The sequence below is a fragment of the Helicoverpa armigera genome, chromosome 13, assembly GCF_030705265.1.
Source record: "Helicoverpa armigera isolate CAAS_96S chromosome 13, ASM3070526v1, whole genome shotgun sequence".
NCBI lineage: Eukaryota > Metazoa > Arthropoda > Insecta > Lepidoptera > Noctuidae > Helicoverpa > Helicoverpa armigera.
The window spans coordinates 4,937,809-4,953,096 of NC_087132.1; the positions used below are offsets into that span (position 1 = coordinate 4,937,809).

General features: G+C 37.3%; 5 protein-coding genes across 5 annotated transcripts; 4 read left to right on the plus strand and 1 right to left on the minus strand.

Moving 5' to 3' along the window:
- The first annotated feature begins 2,739 nt into the window (after positions 1-2,739).
- LOC110371567 (histidine-rich glycoprotein) lies at positions 2,740-3,581 on the plus strand. The gene has a single exon (XM_021327885.3). The coding sequence runs from the start codon at positions 2,787-2,789 to the stop codon at positions 3,504-3,506; it is 720 nt and encodes a 239-aa protein (XP_021183560.1). The 5' UTR covers positions 2,740-2,786; the 3' UTR covers positions 3,507-3,581.
- A 2,777-nt stretch (positions 3,582-6,358) lies between these two features.
- Positions 6,359-7,232, plus strand: LOC126054497 (histidine-rich glycoprotein-like). Its single transcript, XM_049840340.2, has one exon. The coding sequence runs from the start codon at positions 6,425-6,427 to the stop codon at positions 7,151-7,153; it is 729 nt and encodes a 242-aa protein (XP_049696297.2). The 5' UTR covers positions 6,359-6,424; the 3' UTR covers positions 7,154-7,232.
- Positions 7,233-7,502: 270 nt separating this feature from the next.
- Positions 7,503-8,637, plus strand: LOC110371568 (histidine-rich glycoprotein). Its single transcript, XM_049840339.2, has 2 exons — positions 7,503-7,570; positions 7,667-8,637. The coding sequence occupies exon 2, from the start codon at positions 7,669-7,671 to the stop codon at positions 8,503-8,505; it is 837 nt and encodes a 278-aa protein (XP_049696296.1). The 5' UTR covers positions 7,503-7,570; positions 7,667-7,668; the 3' UTR covers positions 8,506-8,637.
- An 888-nt stretch (positions 8,638-9,525) lies between these two features.
- On the minus strand, positions 9,526-11,440 carry LOC110371663 (eukaryotic translation initiation factor 3 subunit K). Its single transcript, XM_021328013.3, has 4 exons — positions 11,257-11,440; positions 10,640-10,859; positions 10,078-10,297; positions 9,526-9,717 (listed from the first exon to the last, which is right to left on the minus strand). Exons 1-4 carry the CDS (start codon positions 11,307-11,309, stop codon positions 9,566-9,568), a joined length of 645 nt encoding a protein of 214 aa, XP_021183688.1. The 5' UTR covers positions 11,310-11,440; the 3' UTR covers positions 9,526-9,565.
- Positions 11,441-11,769: 329 nt separating this feature from the next.
- Positions 11,770-15,165, plus strand: LOC110371658 (TATA-box-binding protein). Its single transcript, XM_021328007.3, has 4 exons — positions 11,770-12,301; positions 12,435-12,565; positions 12,729-12,972; positions 14,829-15,165. Exons 1-4 carry the CDS (start codon positions 12,029-12,031, stop codon positions 15,102-15,104), a joined length of 924 nt encoding a protein of 307 aa, XP_021183682.1. The 5' UTR covers positions 11,770-12,028; the 3' UTR covers positions 15,105-15,165.
- Positions 15,166-15,288: the final 123 nt, after the last annotated feature.

Here is a 15,288-nt window from a genome sequence, read left to right on the forward strand (position 1 = left end):
ATAAACTGGTATAATCTGTAAAACCTCAAATATTATTTTTATTTTGTTTTAAAAGTAAAAAAATAATAATTTCGTTTTATTTTGAAAGACCGTCGTGGCGGCCTAGTGAGTAAAGAGTCAACCTCTCGAGTACGAGGGCGTTGGTTCGATTCCAAGTCAGGCAAGTTCCAATGCTGTCACCGTAAGATTACAAACATCGTTAGATTACAATCTATCTCGAGAGATTGTAAACTGTCGAATTATTGTGAACTGTAACATCTGATTGCTTCTAAGTTTGTATGTATTTTCTAAGTATTCTTGGACACCAATGACTGTGTTTCGGATGACACGTTAAACCGTAGGTCCCGGCTGTCATTGAACATCCTCGGTAGTCGTTACGGGTAGTCAGAAGCCAGTAAGTCTGACGCCAGTCTAACCAAGGGGTATTGGGTTACCCGGGTAACTGGGTTAAGGAGGTCAGATAGGCAGTCGCTCCTTTTAAACCCCTGGTACTCAGCTGAATCCGGTTAGACTGGAAGCCGACCCCAACAAAGTTGGGAAAAGGCTCGGGAGATGATTTTGTTTTGAAAGTACAAAATGCATTCAACGTTCTGCAAAAAATCACGTTTATACGGGAGCGCGTATTTACAGAATATACATGGCTAGTACGCAAGCGTGTGAAACTAGTCGCGAATAGATTGGAATTCACTTTTTATACAAAGTCTTCCGATGTATACAGCAGCAGTACGCAAATACTCGCATATATTTTGTAGTGGCCAAAGTAACTTGCTTTGTTCCATAATATACAGTGCTAGTCCGCATGCAAACTATCGTGTATACACTGGAATAGGCGTGAAAAACTTTACGATTCCAATCTATTCGCGAGCAGTTGCATGCTCGCCATTTTGATTAAAACACGACCTAGCATTTAATGTTAATTTAAATATTAATAATGCTCGTAAATTCAATTTCTTTTTGTATATTTTTTAAACAAGTTGATTTTTTATGGGAAATATAAGTGCAGCCACAAAATTATTTATTGAACACATGATTACGCTTCTAATTTTACAAAATTATTTATACATTGTCATCTAATTTACTAACTCGGCCTCGTTTTTAGTATATTGCCATTTATAACCTTCAATTAAAAAACATTGTATTAAAAATTGAAGTTAGTGACGAAAACGAATCGCTGCAAAACCGACTCCACGTAGTCTTGTCTGCCCTACCCCTAGAGTGCAATTCAAAACCGCGTAGGCGCGGAGGGTCGAGGCGGCCTGCGAGCTGAGGCGCAGGTAGTTTTAACGCTCGCCGCCGCGGCTGAGGCTGGCCGGCTCCGCCGGCTCCGCCGGCCAGCAAGCCGAAGCTGCGGTGGTGAGCGTGAAAACCATCTGCGACGATAAGCTCGCATGGGACCGCCGGAGCCCCGCAGCACCGGAGCCGTGACAGAAGCGATGCTTGCTTACATTTTAAACGTACTGAGTTAAAAAATTAGAAGCTAATTAAATATATTTTATGGTGTCATTTAATAGTATTTTAGAAGTTTACTGTTAGAATGCATGCTACAAATTTAGATGCTAAAAAAAATACAGCTGAATTGAGAACCTCCTCCTTTTTTGGAAGTCGGTTGAAAATAACCATCATGCTGAGTTGTATTTAGAGTGGCTTACTTAGAAGATACTAGTGGCTAAGATAGTATTATTTAGATGCTCGTTAATTGTGGCTGACTTAGTAATTTAGAAGGCAACATACATTTTTGGGGGCGAATAATGATATTAAAAAGAAGCCTGTTTAATTAGCACCCATTTTTAATAAACAAACTCAGATTCAAAAGCCTTTTTTGTTTAATGATTTACCTAATATTAATTTTGTATAGTTAAATTTGACCGTGTATAAATTGGAATGATGCATGTGCACGTCTAAGCTACGAATTATACTCGAGCAGTACGCAAAATTCGTGTATACTTTGAAATCACAAATTAAAAAACAGCATTACAAAATATCAGCGAGCAGTTTCCTATGGATGCGTTTTGGCTATGTACACTCTGTAAATACGCTACGGGAGCCCAGTAAAATGTTTATTTTCTTTAAGTTTTCAGTATTTGTTTATATAGAGACAACTACAAAAAATCATCTGTGAATCTGAACTGTTTAACTAGCACTGTTTATGAGATACACTGGGCCCGGTGACAGACGGACAAGCACACAGACAGTGACGTCTTAGTGATAGCGACTATTAGGGTAAGTAAGCAAAACCTCAATAGTAAGAAAATGTACTCATCATGTCATAAATAAAAATAAGATGGGAGGTAAAAAGTATTCAATTACCTTATTGGTTACAAATAATCTTATCATGTTGGGAGTTAGCCATCAGAGTGCAAAGGTTACCTCTAATATTTTTTTGTAATCCATGTATTTAAACCAACACCAACTACGTATCAAAGAATATGAAATAAATAAAAAAACGCCGTTCACAAATACCTATGATCTAATAACTTTCTAATCAATTAAATGAAGTCCCGTTTTCTGATTAAAATCCTCATGTAAGCTCTCACATTTAATTCGTCATTATTTATTTTAGGTATGATCTACTTATAATACTAACTAAACAAACACCTAACACAGCTGATACTTTTTTAAGTTCGTCCATGAACTAGTACAGACGCTTGCGGAATAATTTCTCCACCGCTGTAGACGGTGCTCCACTACTTACCGATATAAATAGGCAATCAATGTATCAGAGGTCAGTTACAACCGGACTTCCTCTCAGGACTTACTTACCGGGGAAGTACAACATAATATTAATCATGAGGGTGCTTTTAGTACTTGGTGTGGTATGCCTGGCGGCAATGTGCGCCGGCTACGAAGCCGGCAGCGACGACCTCGCGGTGGCCGCCTCGGGCCATCATCACGAGCACGGCGGCGGTCACGAGCACCATGCCCACCATCATCACGATCATGGCGGCAAGGGACACAAAGGACACAAGGGACACCACCACCACCACAAGGGTGACCACGGCCACCATGGCAAGCATCATCATGAGGAACACCACCACGAGCACGGTGGCGGCCACAAGAAGCACTGGGATGAGCACGACCACCATGGTGAACACCATGAGCATGGACACCATCACAAGGGCGGCAAGCACGGCCATAAGGAACATCATGACAAGGGCGAGCACGTTGACGGATACCACAAGAAGCACCATAAGGATCACTTCCACAAGGACCATCACTTCCATGACGGACACCACCATGAGGGCAAGCACCACAAGCACGACCACCATCACGGACATCACGAGAAACACGGTGGCGGCCACAAGAAGGGAGGACACCACCACTCCGGCCACCATGATGAACATTACGGCAAGCACGGCCACCACGACAAACACCACTACGACGAGGACCACCATGGACACAAGGGACACCACGGACACGAGGGACACCACCACCACCACCATGATCACGGCAAGAAGGGTGAACATGATGACCACAAACACTGGGGATTCCACCACGGCAAGCACTGAGAGCATTCTCCCTGATTGTTACAAATTACTGTTGTTAAGAATGAAAGTTGTTATTGTTGTTGTTCATGTTTTTATACAAAGTAAATAATTTTTCATAAAATATGTATTCTTTTTTAAATCCTCATTCCTACGATGATTCCTGCGTTTAATTTTAAACACTTCAAAATATACACAAACTAGAAAATAGATACATAAATAATTATTTCAGTTCTACTACCATTATAGTATACAAAACAAAAACGAGTCAAGAAGGTACAACACGACCTCACCTCCGAAGGACCCTCTGCAGCCTTTTTCTCTTCCGTGTGAAAACAATATTAGTGACATAGCAAATGACACTTAGAATAATATTGTGTAACTAGCCGTTTTCTCGCGGTTTCACCCGCGTCCCGTGGTAACTACTGCCCGTACCGGGATAAAATATAGCCTATGTTACTCGTGGATAATGTAGCTTTATAACGGTGAAAGAATTTTTATAAAATCGGTCCAGTAGTTTTTGAGCCTATTCATTACAACCAAACAAACAACAAAGTTTTCCTCTTTATAATATTAGTATAGATGATTAATATAAACTGGAAGCTGACTCGATTTAGGTATATGGAACTAGTGTTTTTTCCCGCGTTTTCACTCGCGTCAAGTGGAAACTTCTGCTTCAGATGAAACATAAAGAACAGTATAATTTCTCAAATCGGTTCAATACATAATTTCGGAGCCTATAGTGAATAAACAAACAAAAAAATCCTCTTTATTATATTACCTAGTATTGAAGATAGATTTTACAGGACAGATGCAGAAATCTCAGTGAAATTACGCCCATGTTGCGAAGCTGGGTGCGTTAGCTAGTCAATAAGCCTTAAAGACCTAGTGGCAGCAGATTTCAGGGGTTGATAACTCTATTTGAGAGGGTAAAAATCTAAAAAGTTGACTGGTTTTTCAATAAGAATGTGTTTAAACGGAAGTTGAAAGAACACTATCTTTCCTCTCTGTCGTCGATGCATTTAGTAGGTATTTATTGTATGTATTTACATACAATAAATACTATGTATTTAAGTAGTTCTCAGTGATTCTATATTGGTTATATTTTCTTTCTTTTTACACTGTCTATATGTACCTATCTCTTTTATTCTAACTCTCCCATAACGGGCCTGCTGGAAGAAATTTCTTTTGAGATAAACTGTTAAATTAATTATTCTTGTTTGTGTTTTTATGTGTACATAAACTGTTAAATAAATAAATAAGAAGTAGTCGTTAAATAGCCTATTAACATAGCCTTCCATACATGACATAGTCTGCCTAGCCTTCATAAACTACGAGCAATGAAAATATAATAAACATAGGATTGCTCGAGTTATATGAAAGTAGTAGTACAATGACACATAGACAAGTAAAATTGCTGAAATAGACGCCTTCGCTATGGACGTGCATGTTAATTTTGATGCTGTTTCTCGAAGCGAAACAATAATTCACTAAATGTAACACATTTTGGTCTCCATGGTAAGACCTATGTTAAGTTTTTACCCTTTGCACTATGCAGGCTTACAAAATTACCCTCAATTTCTCAGGGTTTCTGTCATTAGCGCTTGGGTCTGATAAATAGGAACATCTGGGAAGTAGGTATAACATTTCAAATAAAACTTTTTTTTACAAAAAATAGAAATCGACTTCAAGCAATACTGGGTCAAAATAAAACTTTTCACGAGGCTCTAGAAATCGATGGAAAATTCTTGAAAAATGCAGAAGTCCCTACCAGTATGAAAAAATATGCCCAAACACACGTTAGAGCTACTTTCAGCTACACTTTGTCTCTATTATCAGGTTGAATATTGTAGTCATAACATATTTCGGTATAAAGATCTCGTCAATACGAATGAAATGAGCCCAAACACTTGGTAGTTGCTATATACAGATGCGGAGTTCCCTCAACTTTCTGTCGTCTCCATCATCAGGTAAGATCCAAACCTTCACGGCCATACAGTCATCCTATATAACACTGATATCAAGTTTGTATCCGATGCGTGCCTACAATGTTCAAGAGTTGCCCTCGACTTCTCAGGGTGTCCATCACCAGTTCCTGACAATGGTATCCAATTGCTAGCATACCTACCCTTCCACATAAAGAAAGTTTTTTTCAAATCGATTCAGGCGTCTTCGAGAAATTAAGTAAGAGAAAAAAGGGCGACTTGAGAACCTCCTCCTTTTTTGAAGTCTTAAAAATTGTACCTAACTACGAATTTTTATTACATAAAATATTCCTGGTCCAACGTTCAACAATTTATTCATTCGTATTACTTATTCAGTCAATAAAAGTATCCCATACGGATTTTCTATTATAAATAAACTACAGGCTTACAAGCCTGTAATGCCTAAGTATTATTTAAAGACATAAAAATACACCAACATCATAATCACTGGTTTATGGTAGGTGGTAGGTGGGTAGGATACGCGGTATTATCCTAAATAATAGACTTAAATATGTTTAATTTCTATACATTTTAATTAATAAGGGCTGTATTTTAGAAACCGTAATATATTTGATAACTACCGAGACGTCTTATGTTGAATTTCATGGGTAGCTAAGCGGATGACTCTGTAAAAGCTAGTCATATCGTTAAAAATATACATAATTGTTTAAGTAGGTACGCTAGATATCTAAAAGATTGATTGATATTAAGATTATTGTTTGGCGAATAAATTCTTTAGTAGTGCGTTGTTTTTTGCGTAGGCCTTTAGCTACCTATAGACATGTCGAAATGGTCAGGCGTAACGCGTTCCGAGCTGTCCGGCGTAGCGTCCTTGCCGATGGTTTCACCAACTGCAACCCGCAAATCTAATGATATAAAATGCTGTCACAGGCAGTTTACTGACAGTTCAGTCCAAGTATCCAAATACATAACAAATAAGGAAGTAAAACAATAACAATGAGGTCGCTAGTCGCCCTTGCCGTGCTAGCATGTGTTGTAGTCGTTTCTACGGGTCGAGAAGTGGAGCAGGAAGACTTGGTGGCTGCAGCCAGCCATCACGGTCACCACCACGAAGAAGGCGGCGGCAAGGAGCACCACGCTCACCATCACCACGAACACGGTGAAAAAGGACACAAAGGTCATAAAGGACATCATCACCACCACAAGGGGGAAAAAGGACACCATGGCAAACACCACCATGAGGGACACCACCACGAACACGGCGGCCATCATAAGAAACACTGGGATGAACATGACCACCACGGCAAACACCATGAGCATGGACACCACCACAAGGGCGGCAAGCACCACCACAAGAAACATCACGATAAGGGAGAGGAAGTAGAGGGTTACCACAAGAAGTACCACAAGGACGAGTACCACAAGGACCATCACTTTTACGATGACCACCACAAGGAAGGCAAGCATCACAAACATGGCCACCACCACGGACACCACGAGAAACATGGTGGACATCACAAGAAGGGAGGTCATCATCATTCCGGCCACCATGAAGGCCACCACGGCAAACACGGCCATCACGACAAGCATCATTATGACGAGGACCACAAGGGACACAAGGGACACCACGGACACGAAGAACACCACCACCACCACCATGATCACGGCAAGAAGGGAGGCCACGAGGACCACAAACATTGGGGATTCCACCACGGCAAGCACTGATATTATTACTGTTAAGATTATGTTACTGAATATTTTGTTACTTAATGCATTACCTCTTTGTAAATAAAATAAGCCAATTTAAAACATTGTTTTTCATTCTTTTCTACTTTCCAACTGAAACCCATAAGCTAGTCTGCACGACCAATTCCAATCCAACAAATCAATAAGTGCCACAATAATTAGCAGTCGATCTAACGGAACTAATTCAGTTTAACCATAACATGATGTCGTCACTGCCGTCGTCGCCGCGCCGTCACAGAACCATTCATCCAGAAATCTGCAGCAACGGTTGCCCAACCACTCTGTAATCGACAACAGATGAAAGCTATCTAATCTATAAATTCAAAGTGCGGAAACTGTTTTGACACTGTTATTTTAGCTTTGGCGACGGCTACGTCTTTAGTCGAGCCAGGCAAAGTAAGTTGGTTATTATTTTTATAAACCAAGTAAAAACATATTTATTGATACTTATTGGTGATATGGTTTTTAAAAATAACATTTGATTTTTTTCAGCCATGAGGCTCCTTTTTGTAATAGAGCTTCTAGCATGCGTGGTGCTAGTCGCACACGCTCGGAATGTAGCCAATGTCAAGGGCGAAAAAGATGTCGCAGCTGAAACCGTAGCTGAGATAAAAGCAGCACCTACGGGCAGCGACTTGTCAGCGGCTGGCAGCGAACCCGCCGATCAAGCGCTGGCGGGTACCGAACACAAGAAAGCTAAGGACAGCCACCACGAGCAAGGTGGTGGCCATGAACACCACGCCCATCACCACGAGGAACATGGCGATAAAGGTGATAAGGGATACAAGTCACATCATCATCACGACAAAGGCGAACATGGGCACCATGCTAAACACCACCACGAAGGACATCACGACGAACACGGGGGGCACAAGAAAAAGCACCACGATGAACACGACCACCACGGAGAACATCACGAAGCCGCGCACGGCCACAAAGGAGGAAAATTCGGTCACAAAAAAGGCCACAAGAAGGGGTCTAAAACTACCGGTTTCCACCACAAATCTCACAAAGACGAATACCACAAGGAACACAAGTTCTACGACGACTTCCACAAGGGCGGTCACCATCACAAACATGGAGACTTCCACGGTCACCACGACAAGAAAGGAGGTCACCACAAGAAAGGCGGTCACCATGAGAAGGGTCATCATGAGAAACACCATGGTAAGAAAGGACATCACGACAAGGGACATTACGACGAAGACCACAAAGGACATAAGGGCCATCACGGCCACGAGGAACATTTCGCACACCACCATGACCACGGCAAGAAGGGAGGACACGCCGGCGGCAAGGAACATGGTTACAGTCATGCAAAGAAATCCTAAAGAGTCATTGACATATCCGTTTAATTATTTGTTAAATTATGTCGTTGTTTTTTATTATTGTTACGTTTTTCAACAGTCAATGTATTTTAAAGTATGCGTAAGACAATAATTTATATTAAAATTCGATTCAAAGTGTCTGGTCTCATTTTTTAAAACGTAATATGCAGTGCTTATGGTGGGGCGTAACCCGTTTAATAAATCGAATCGAATCGGATAGACTCCGGATTTAAATCATTATTTCACTGTTAGGAAGCTACACTACCTGTGCTGAACATGAGCTGTATGTATTATCCGGTACAGGAAGTTTTCCCGGCACGCGGGTGAATCCGCGTGAAACAGCTAGATTTAATAAATAGGTAGGACAGAGAGTAGATAATAAATAGATTATAATTTAATTACAAGCTGAATATCAGCTAAGAATCTAAGAAGCCGAAAAATAAGGATAGGTGAATGTTTAAAACTAGTGAACGTACTTTGATGACACTTTACGGCTTTACCGTACCCGCAGAAATACTCAGAATAAGATAAGTTTCTTTTGTCGGGGGCAAGTAGGTAGCTCCCCAAAAACGAAATTAAAATTGAATCATTTACATCATACTGCCCTAAACTACATATATTGCTGCGATGTCCGCGAGCGGCATACGCTGCACGTCCATGCATTGTGGCCGAGTGCTCGTCGCCACGTTGAGTTACGTTGTGTTTGTTGCATACCGTGCCCGTCAGAGGCGCAACCTCGTCATTTGGAATTGATCCCTCACAACGTCCTTACTTTTAAGATAATAAATAGGTACTTACACAATTATGAAGTATGAAAGTCAAATAATATATACATACATTTGTAATTTTAACAATAAAATTTACTAGATACATGAAAATTCAGATAGATAACATTTTTATTTTGGTACAATAAGATTTTTTGTGTAATAAATGAAATCAAGTAGACAACTGGACAAAAACGAGTTATAACCTATCACTATTACCTGGTGGTGGAGGCAATCAGAGCAAGAAATTACACAACAGTTCTATTTTAAAATTTATTCAATACAAAGTTGCATAAGATTTACAACAAAGCCATCAGTGGAGCAAGATGGTCAAATTCAATCTTCTCAGTAATGTTCTTTGTTTTAATATTTTCATCTTGGTTAGCAATGAAAATGAGGTTTCCATCATCTCTCCATCCATATTTTTTCACCCAGTGTTTCAAAGTCACATCTAAAATAAAATCCAAAATTAATGTTTTGCTTACTTAGGCACATAATACATAACTTGAGTAAGAGCAAGAAAGATGATGTAAAGTTTATGATCTCACTCACTATTTCAAACAGAGAACAGTGTTGACAAAAGGTAATTTACAAGAACTGGTAAAAGGTATAAGATATTTAATATTGTAACAGGTTTTCTCGTACTTTTTTTCTAAAGGATTTCTTTGTTTCACATGTGGTTTTAAATAAGTATTTGTATTGCATTGTACTCTTATTCAATTCTTTTTAACATTATTTTTTATGTTCTATAAAAAAGAACCCTTATGGAAAACTTAACAATAAATAACATAGATAACAGCATTGTACTGACCATCAATGCCTCCAAGTAGGTTCGCCAGATTGTTCTTATCAATGGTCTGGAATGTAATGCCAACTACATGGCACACAAACTTCCTGATGGAGTCATGGAAACCACTGATACGGTTGCAAAGTTCTGGCATCTGGTGAACTCTATTCCAAAACTGTGCAAAATCACACTGCTCCAAAATATCAGCCAGATATTTGATTTGGGATATTGTCTCATTTTCCACCTAAAAAATTAAGTTTTAAATAAAAAAATACTTATTGTGTGTGTTCCTTGATTGTTCCTTTGGATTCAAAAGTATTAATTTATGATAATGTCAGTTATAACACTCTCACAGCTAACAAGCTTGGCCAATGTATACAAAATTTAAGACAATTACCAACAATGCATGATTAAAATACAGTTTTTTTTTTTATTATAGAGCTTTTGCCAAACAAAATACTGTATGCCAAAGCTAAATAAACAGGTTCTTTTCTTAGGATGGATATGGAATATAGGATATTTATTAGGGGATATGGAGACCTAGATATAACATTTTTTTTGAAGAAAAATCTTTTGGCAAACTTACCACAGACTCAAGAAGCAGGCATTTACACAAAGTAAAGTCAGTATGTGGGAAATTGGTCAAAGCTTTCAAAAGAATCTGGCATGTGATGTCAGCATTAAACTTCTCTGGGTTAAATTGATAAAGTTTTAATACTGCCAGATTTGCTTCCAAGTCGTATGTATTCTCTCGTGACTGCATTTCAACATACCTCTCCAAAGTCTGAAGATTTGCTGGATTATACCTAAAAACATAAGCAAACACACATATGTTACTAACCAATTGTGAAAGAAGCTCTGTCTACAATACTTCTTCAGTAATATGGCTGAAACAAATGAATTTGAATTTAGCAGGAATACTGATAATATAATAAGGAAGAGAAATACTCAGTTGTAAGAGAAATATGAGATCGCCGGGCCAAACAGGACGCATTATTTTAGAAGATGTTTCACATACAATAGTTTTTCCATTTTGGAATTTAAGTCTTTACATTATGAAATTAAGGGAATTAATCCTGGTAAGTGTCTTTAGCAGCAATAAAACTATAAACCTCTGTCTAACCGCTTTCAATGTCTTTATGGGGTAGGGCTATTACCAATGGGGTAAGGTTATATATCTTACTTAACTGAACACTGCCTCACCTTTCGATACTTTTAAGTATGGTTGCAACGGTTTGCTTCATTGTCTCCGCCATTTTACGGGCTTGTGGGATCTCACTTAACTTTGGCGAAATAAATAAGCCTTACAGAAAATATCACTATAAGCGTGGCATCAAGAAGCAATTACAAAAAGGACGGTTTGACAGCTGACAGTCACTTGACAGTGACACTGAAACCATAGGCATCGACACTTTGCCATAAAGAAAAATAGAATAGAATCTTGTTTATGCCAGTGCCAGGTCCTGCACGATGCCTGCACGTTCTATTGAAGGTTACTAAAAACATAAAAATCAGCAATGGGAGGTTGTATTTTTGCCTCCACGACAGGGTGTGCGCTTTAACATCTACAGTATTTTTAAAAAAATCATCTTTAATTTCGTTATGAACAGTTATTACTATGGTTATTACCAGCTTATTACTTTTTTATTTGATATGAGACAGTGACAATACTGGTCTGTGACAGTGACATTGCTGACAGAGATAGACAGACAAGACGAGACGACAGCATTTACCAGCTTCAATGCTTTTTCAATTTGCTTTTGATTGTTTTTGTGACTGTAGAAGTTATTGAAAACTTTATGTTGTGATGCTTGTCACGATTATATTCCTCAAGAAGAGACGGTGACCTAAAAAGACTATTAAAAAGTGTGAAATAGTATTTTACTGTAATTAAACAAACGCGTCGGAGAGACATTTAAAAATTCTCACATAACTGCTTTAATATCAGTGATAATACCTACTAAAACAAGCCAAAATGGATCAAATGCTACCCAGTCCGTACAACATACCTGGCATAGGTACGCCTTTACATCAACCAGAAGAGGACCAACAGATCTTGCCAAATGCTATGCAGCAACAGCATCAGCATCAACAACAACAACAGCAGCACTCCCTGGCCGCGATGGGCTCGTCACCGCTCGTGGGCTTCGGCTCATCGTTGATGGGAACGCCGCAAAGATCAGTTCATACCTATGCGCCGGCCGCTAGCTATGCTACACCTCAGCAAATGATGCAGCCTCAAACACCAGTAATTTTATTATTATTATTCGTATTTCTTGCATAATAACTAAGCACTCATATTTGCTAGTTTTACAGTTTGAAATTTGCACACCTAGTAAATTTTAAACCACAGAATAACATAATACCATATATCTTCACAGCAAAACTTGATGTCTCCAATGATTACAAGTGGCAGTTTGGCTGGCCAGCCAATGCTAAGCCAAGCCAGTCCTGCACCAATGACACCAATGACTCCACACTCTGCTGACCCTGGCATTTTGCCACAGTTACAGTAAGTCATACTTGTATATTATGTACCAATTTACATTAATACTTACTACTTATCATTCTGATCTGAATCAAATAGTCTGTATTATATTATAAGTATTTTTAAGTAATCTTTCTTATAACTTTTATAAGATAGTTGATCAAAAGCCACTATTTATTTTTTTCAGAAATATTGTGTCAACAGTAAACCTTAATTGTAAGTTAGATTTAAAAAAGATTGCTCTTCATGCAAGAAATGCAGAATATAATCCAAAGAGATTTGCAGCAGTTATTATGAGAATAAGAGAACCAAGAACTACTGCACTGATATTTTCATCAGGAAAAATGGTTTGCACAGGAGCCAAAAGTGAAGAAGACTCCCGTCTAGCAGCAAGAAAATATGCTAGGATTATACAAAAGCTTGGTTTTACTGTAAGTATGAATATGTTGTTAAAGATCATTGACTCTGCTTTCCTATCAGACAGTAAAATATACAGTAAAATATGTGAAAAGTCTTATATAGGGTCATTTCGCCTGTTCGCGACCATCGCCCAGTTCGCGTCCATTTTGCCGATCTCCTTTTAAAAAACTTCGAAAACAAGATAATTAACACACCAATCAAACGAAAGATCATTACCGCTAATACGTTAATGTATAAGAGGCACGCACAGATAGACAAAAGTTCTGTGCGTCCAACCAATCCTTTTAGAAAAAATAATTAGTCTAGGCTCTTCAACAAGAAAGCGCAAACACGTTGAATTTTAGATAAAAATTAGTGTGCAGCGGCGTGTTTGATGGTAAGTTTTATATTGTTTTATGTGAATTTTAGGATAGATAGCTATTTCTACAGTTTAATGATGAATAAAGGTATAATGTTTTTTATGAATTTGGTAATGTTTTTTATATTTAACGAATAAAATAAGGTGGACGCGAATTACTACATCGAATTTTACAAAACTTCCACTTTGCGTCCACAATGGACGCGAACTAAAACTATCCTCTATACTAATAAACCAAATTGCGTCCACTGTTTTCGTTAAATACTTGCTTATAAAAAATAATTAAAACATGGGTACTGTTTAATATATTAAGATTAAACAGTAAATTTTTTATTTTTTTTTGTTATTTTAAATTAAAAATCAAAATTATCATCATTTAAAATTCACTTTAAAAAAATAAAAATATTTTTTCTCAACATTGGTTTAAGTAACTTAAAATTAGGCAATTAATTTTGCAACTTGAAAAATAAACAGTAATCAGTTCTGTTAATTTTACCCTAAAATCACAGGGAAAGACCCGCGTTGATTATAGTAAGTTTTTGGCCATATTAAATTAACAAAACAATATAACAATTTTGTGTAAACATACAACTAAAAGGATTGTTGAGTCAATAAATTATCAGACAAGGCATATTCTTTGAATATTTTTTTTATCGATTTATTCTTCTCTCGAATATCATTTAATGCTTTCTTTAAGTCTTCTTCTGTGTATGTTGTCTTTTCCTTCTTTTTTCCTGTATCCGAAGAACTTATCTTAAATGAAATTACTTAATATATTAAGATTAAACAGTACATTTTTTTTATTAAGATATATACGTGGTTATACATAATTAAATTATATTTTTTTTATGAAGACATATACGTGGTTCTAATTAAATTATAATTTTTCTATTTTTTTATTAAGATATATATATATATATATATATATATATATATATATCTTAATAAAAAAATACTGTTTAATCTTATTTTAAGTTACTTAAACCAATGTTGAGAAGAATTATTTTTATTTTTTAAAGTGAATTTTAAATGATGATAATGTTGACTTTTAATAATTAAGTTTATTGTTAAATAAAGAAATTGATCTAATACAATCTTTCTTTATTAATTCTTAAAAAAATCACCCCTATATTCCTTTTCTAAGCTACTGGACGCGAACTGGACCATGGGTGGACGCGAATTGGATTTTGTGGACGCAAACTGGGTAAAACGCCTAATTTTGAGGTTTATCGATTTAAATAGAAAACGTAAGATATTTCTAATACAACTGAAAGTTAATCTTAAAATAGAGTATATAAGGAATACATTACACAAATTTGACATGGAAATGAGTGCTGGAGCATTTTTATTATCGCCGTCAAACTTGCCAACTGCACTAAATGGTCGCCAACAGGCGAAATGACCCTATGTATACTTATATCTTTAGTTTTGTGCCATTATAGAAACATTTTTGAAATAAACAATATTTATCCTGTATTCAATATTTATGATGTTGTTTTTATGTTACAGGCAAAGTTTTTAGACTTCAAAATCCAGAATATGGTTGGAAGTTGTGATGTAAAATTTCCGATTCGCCTTGAAGGCTTAGTATTGACACATGGACAGTTCAGTTCTTATGAACCTGAGTTATTTCCTGGCCTTATTTATAGAATGGTAAAACCAAGAATAGTATTATTGATCTTTGTTTCTGGGAAAGTTGTGTTAACTGGAGCTAAAGTAAGAGAAGAGATATATGAAGCATTTGATAATATTTATCCAATCCTAAAAAGTTTCAAAAAGCAGTAAGTTTGAACTTTTTTTTGGTAGCAGTAAGTGAGTTAATAAATGTTCTATTTTATATATTGCATTTTGTAGTTTCATTTAAAAAAAGCGGAAACCTACAGCCGGATAAAAATAAGCCTATTTCCATTCTCAAGCCCTATTGATTCAGTAGCTTTGGTGTTAAAGTGTGACGGACAGTCAAGATTTA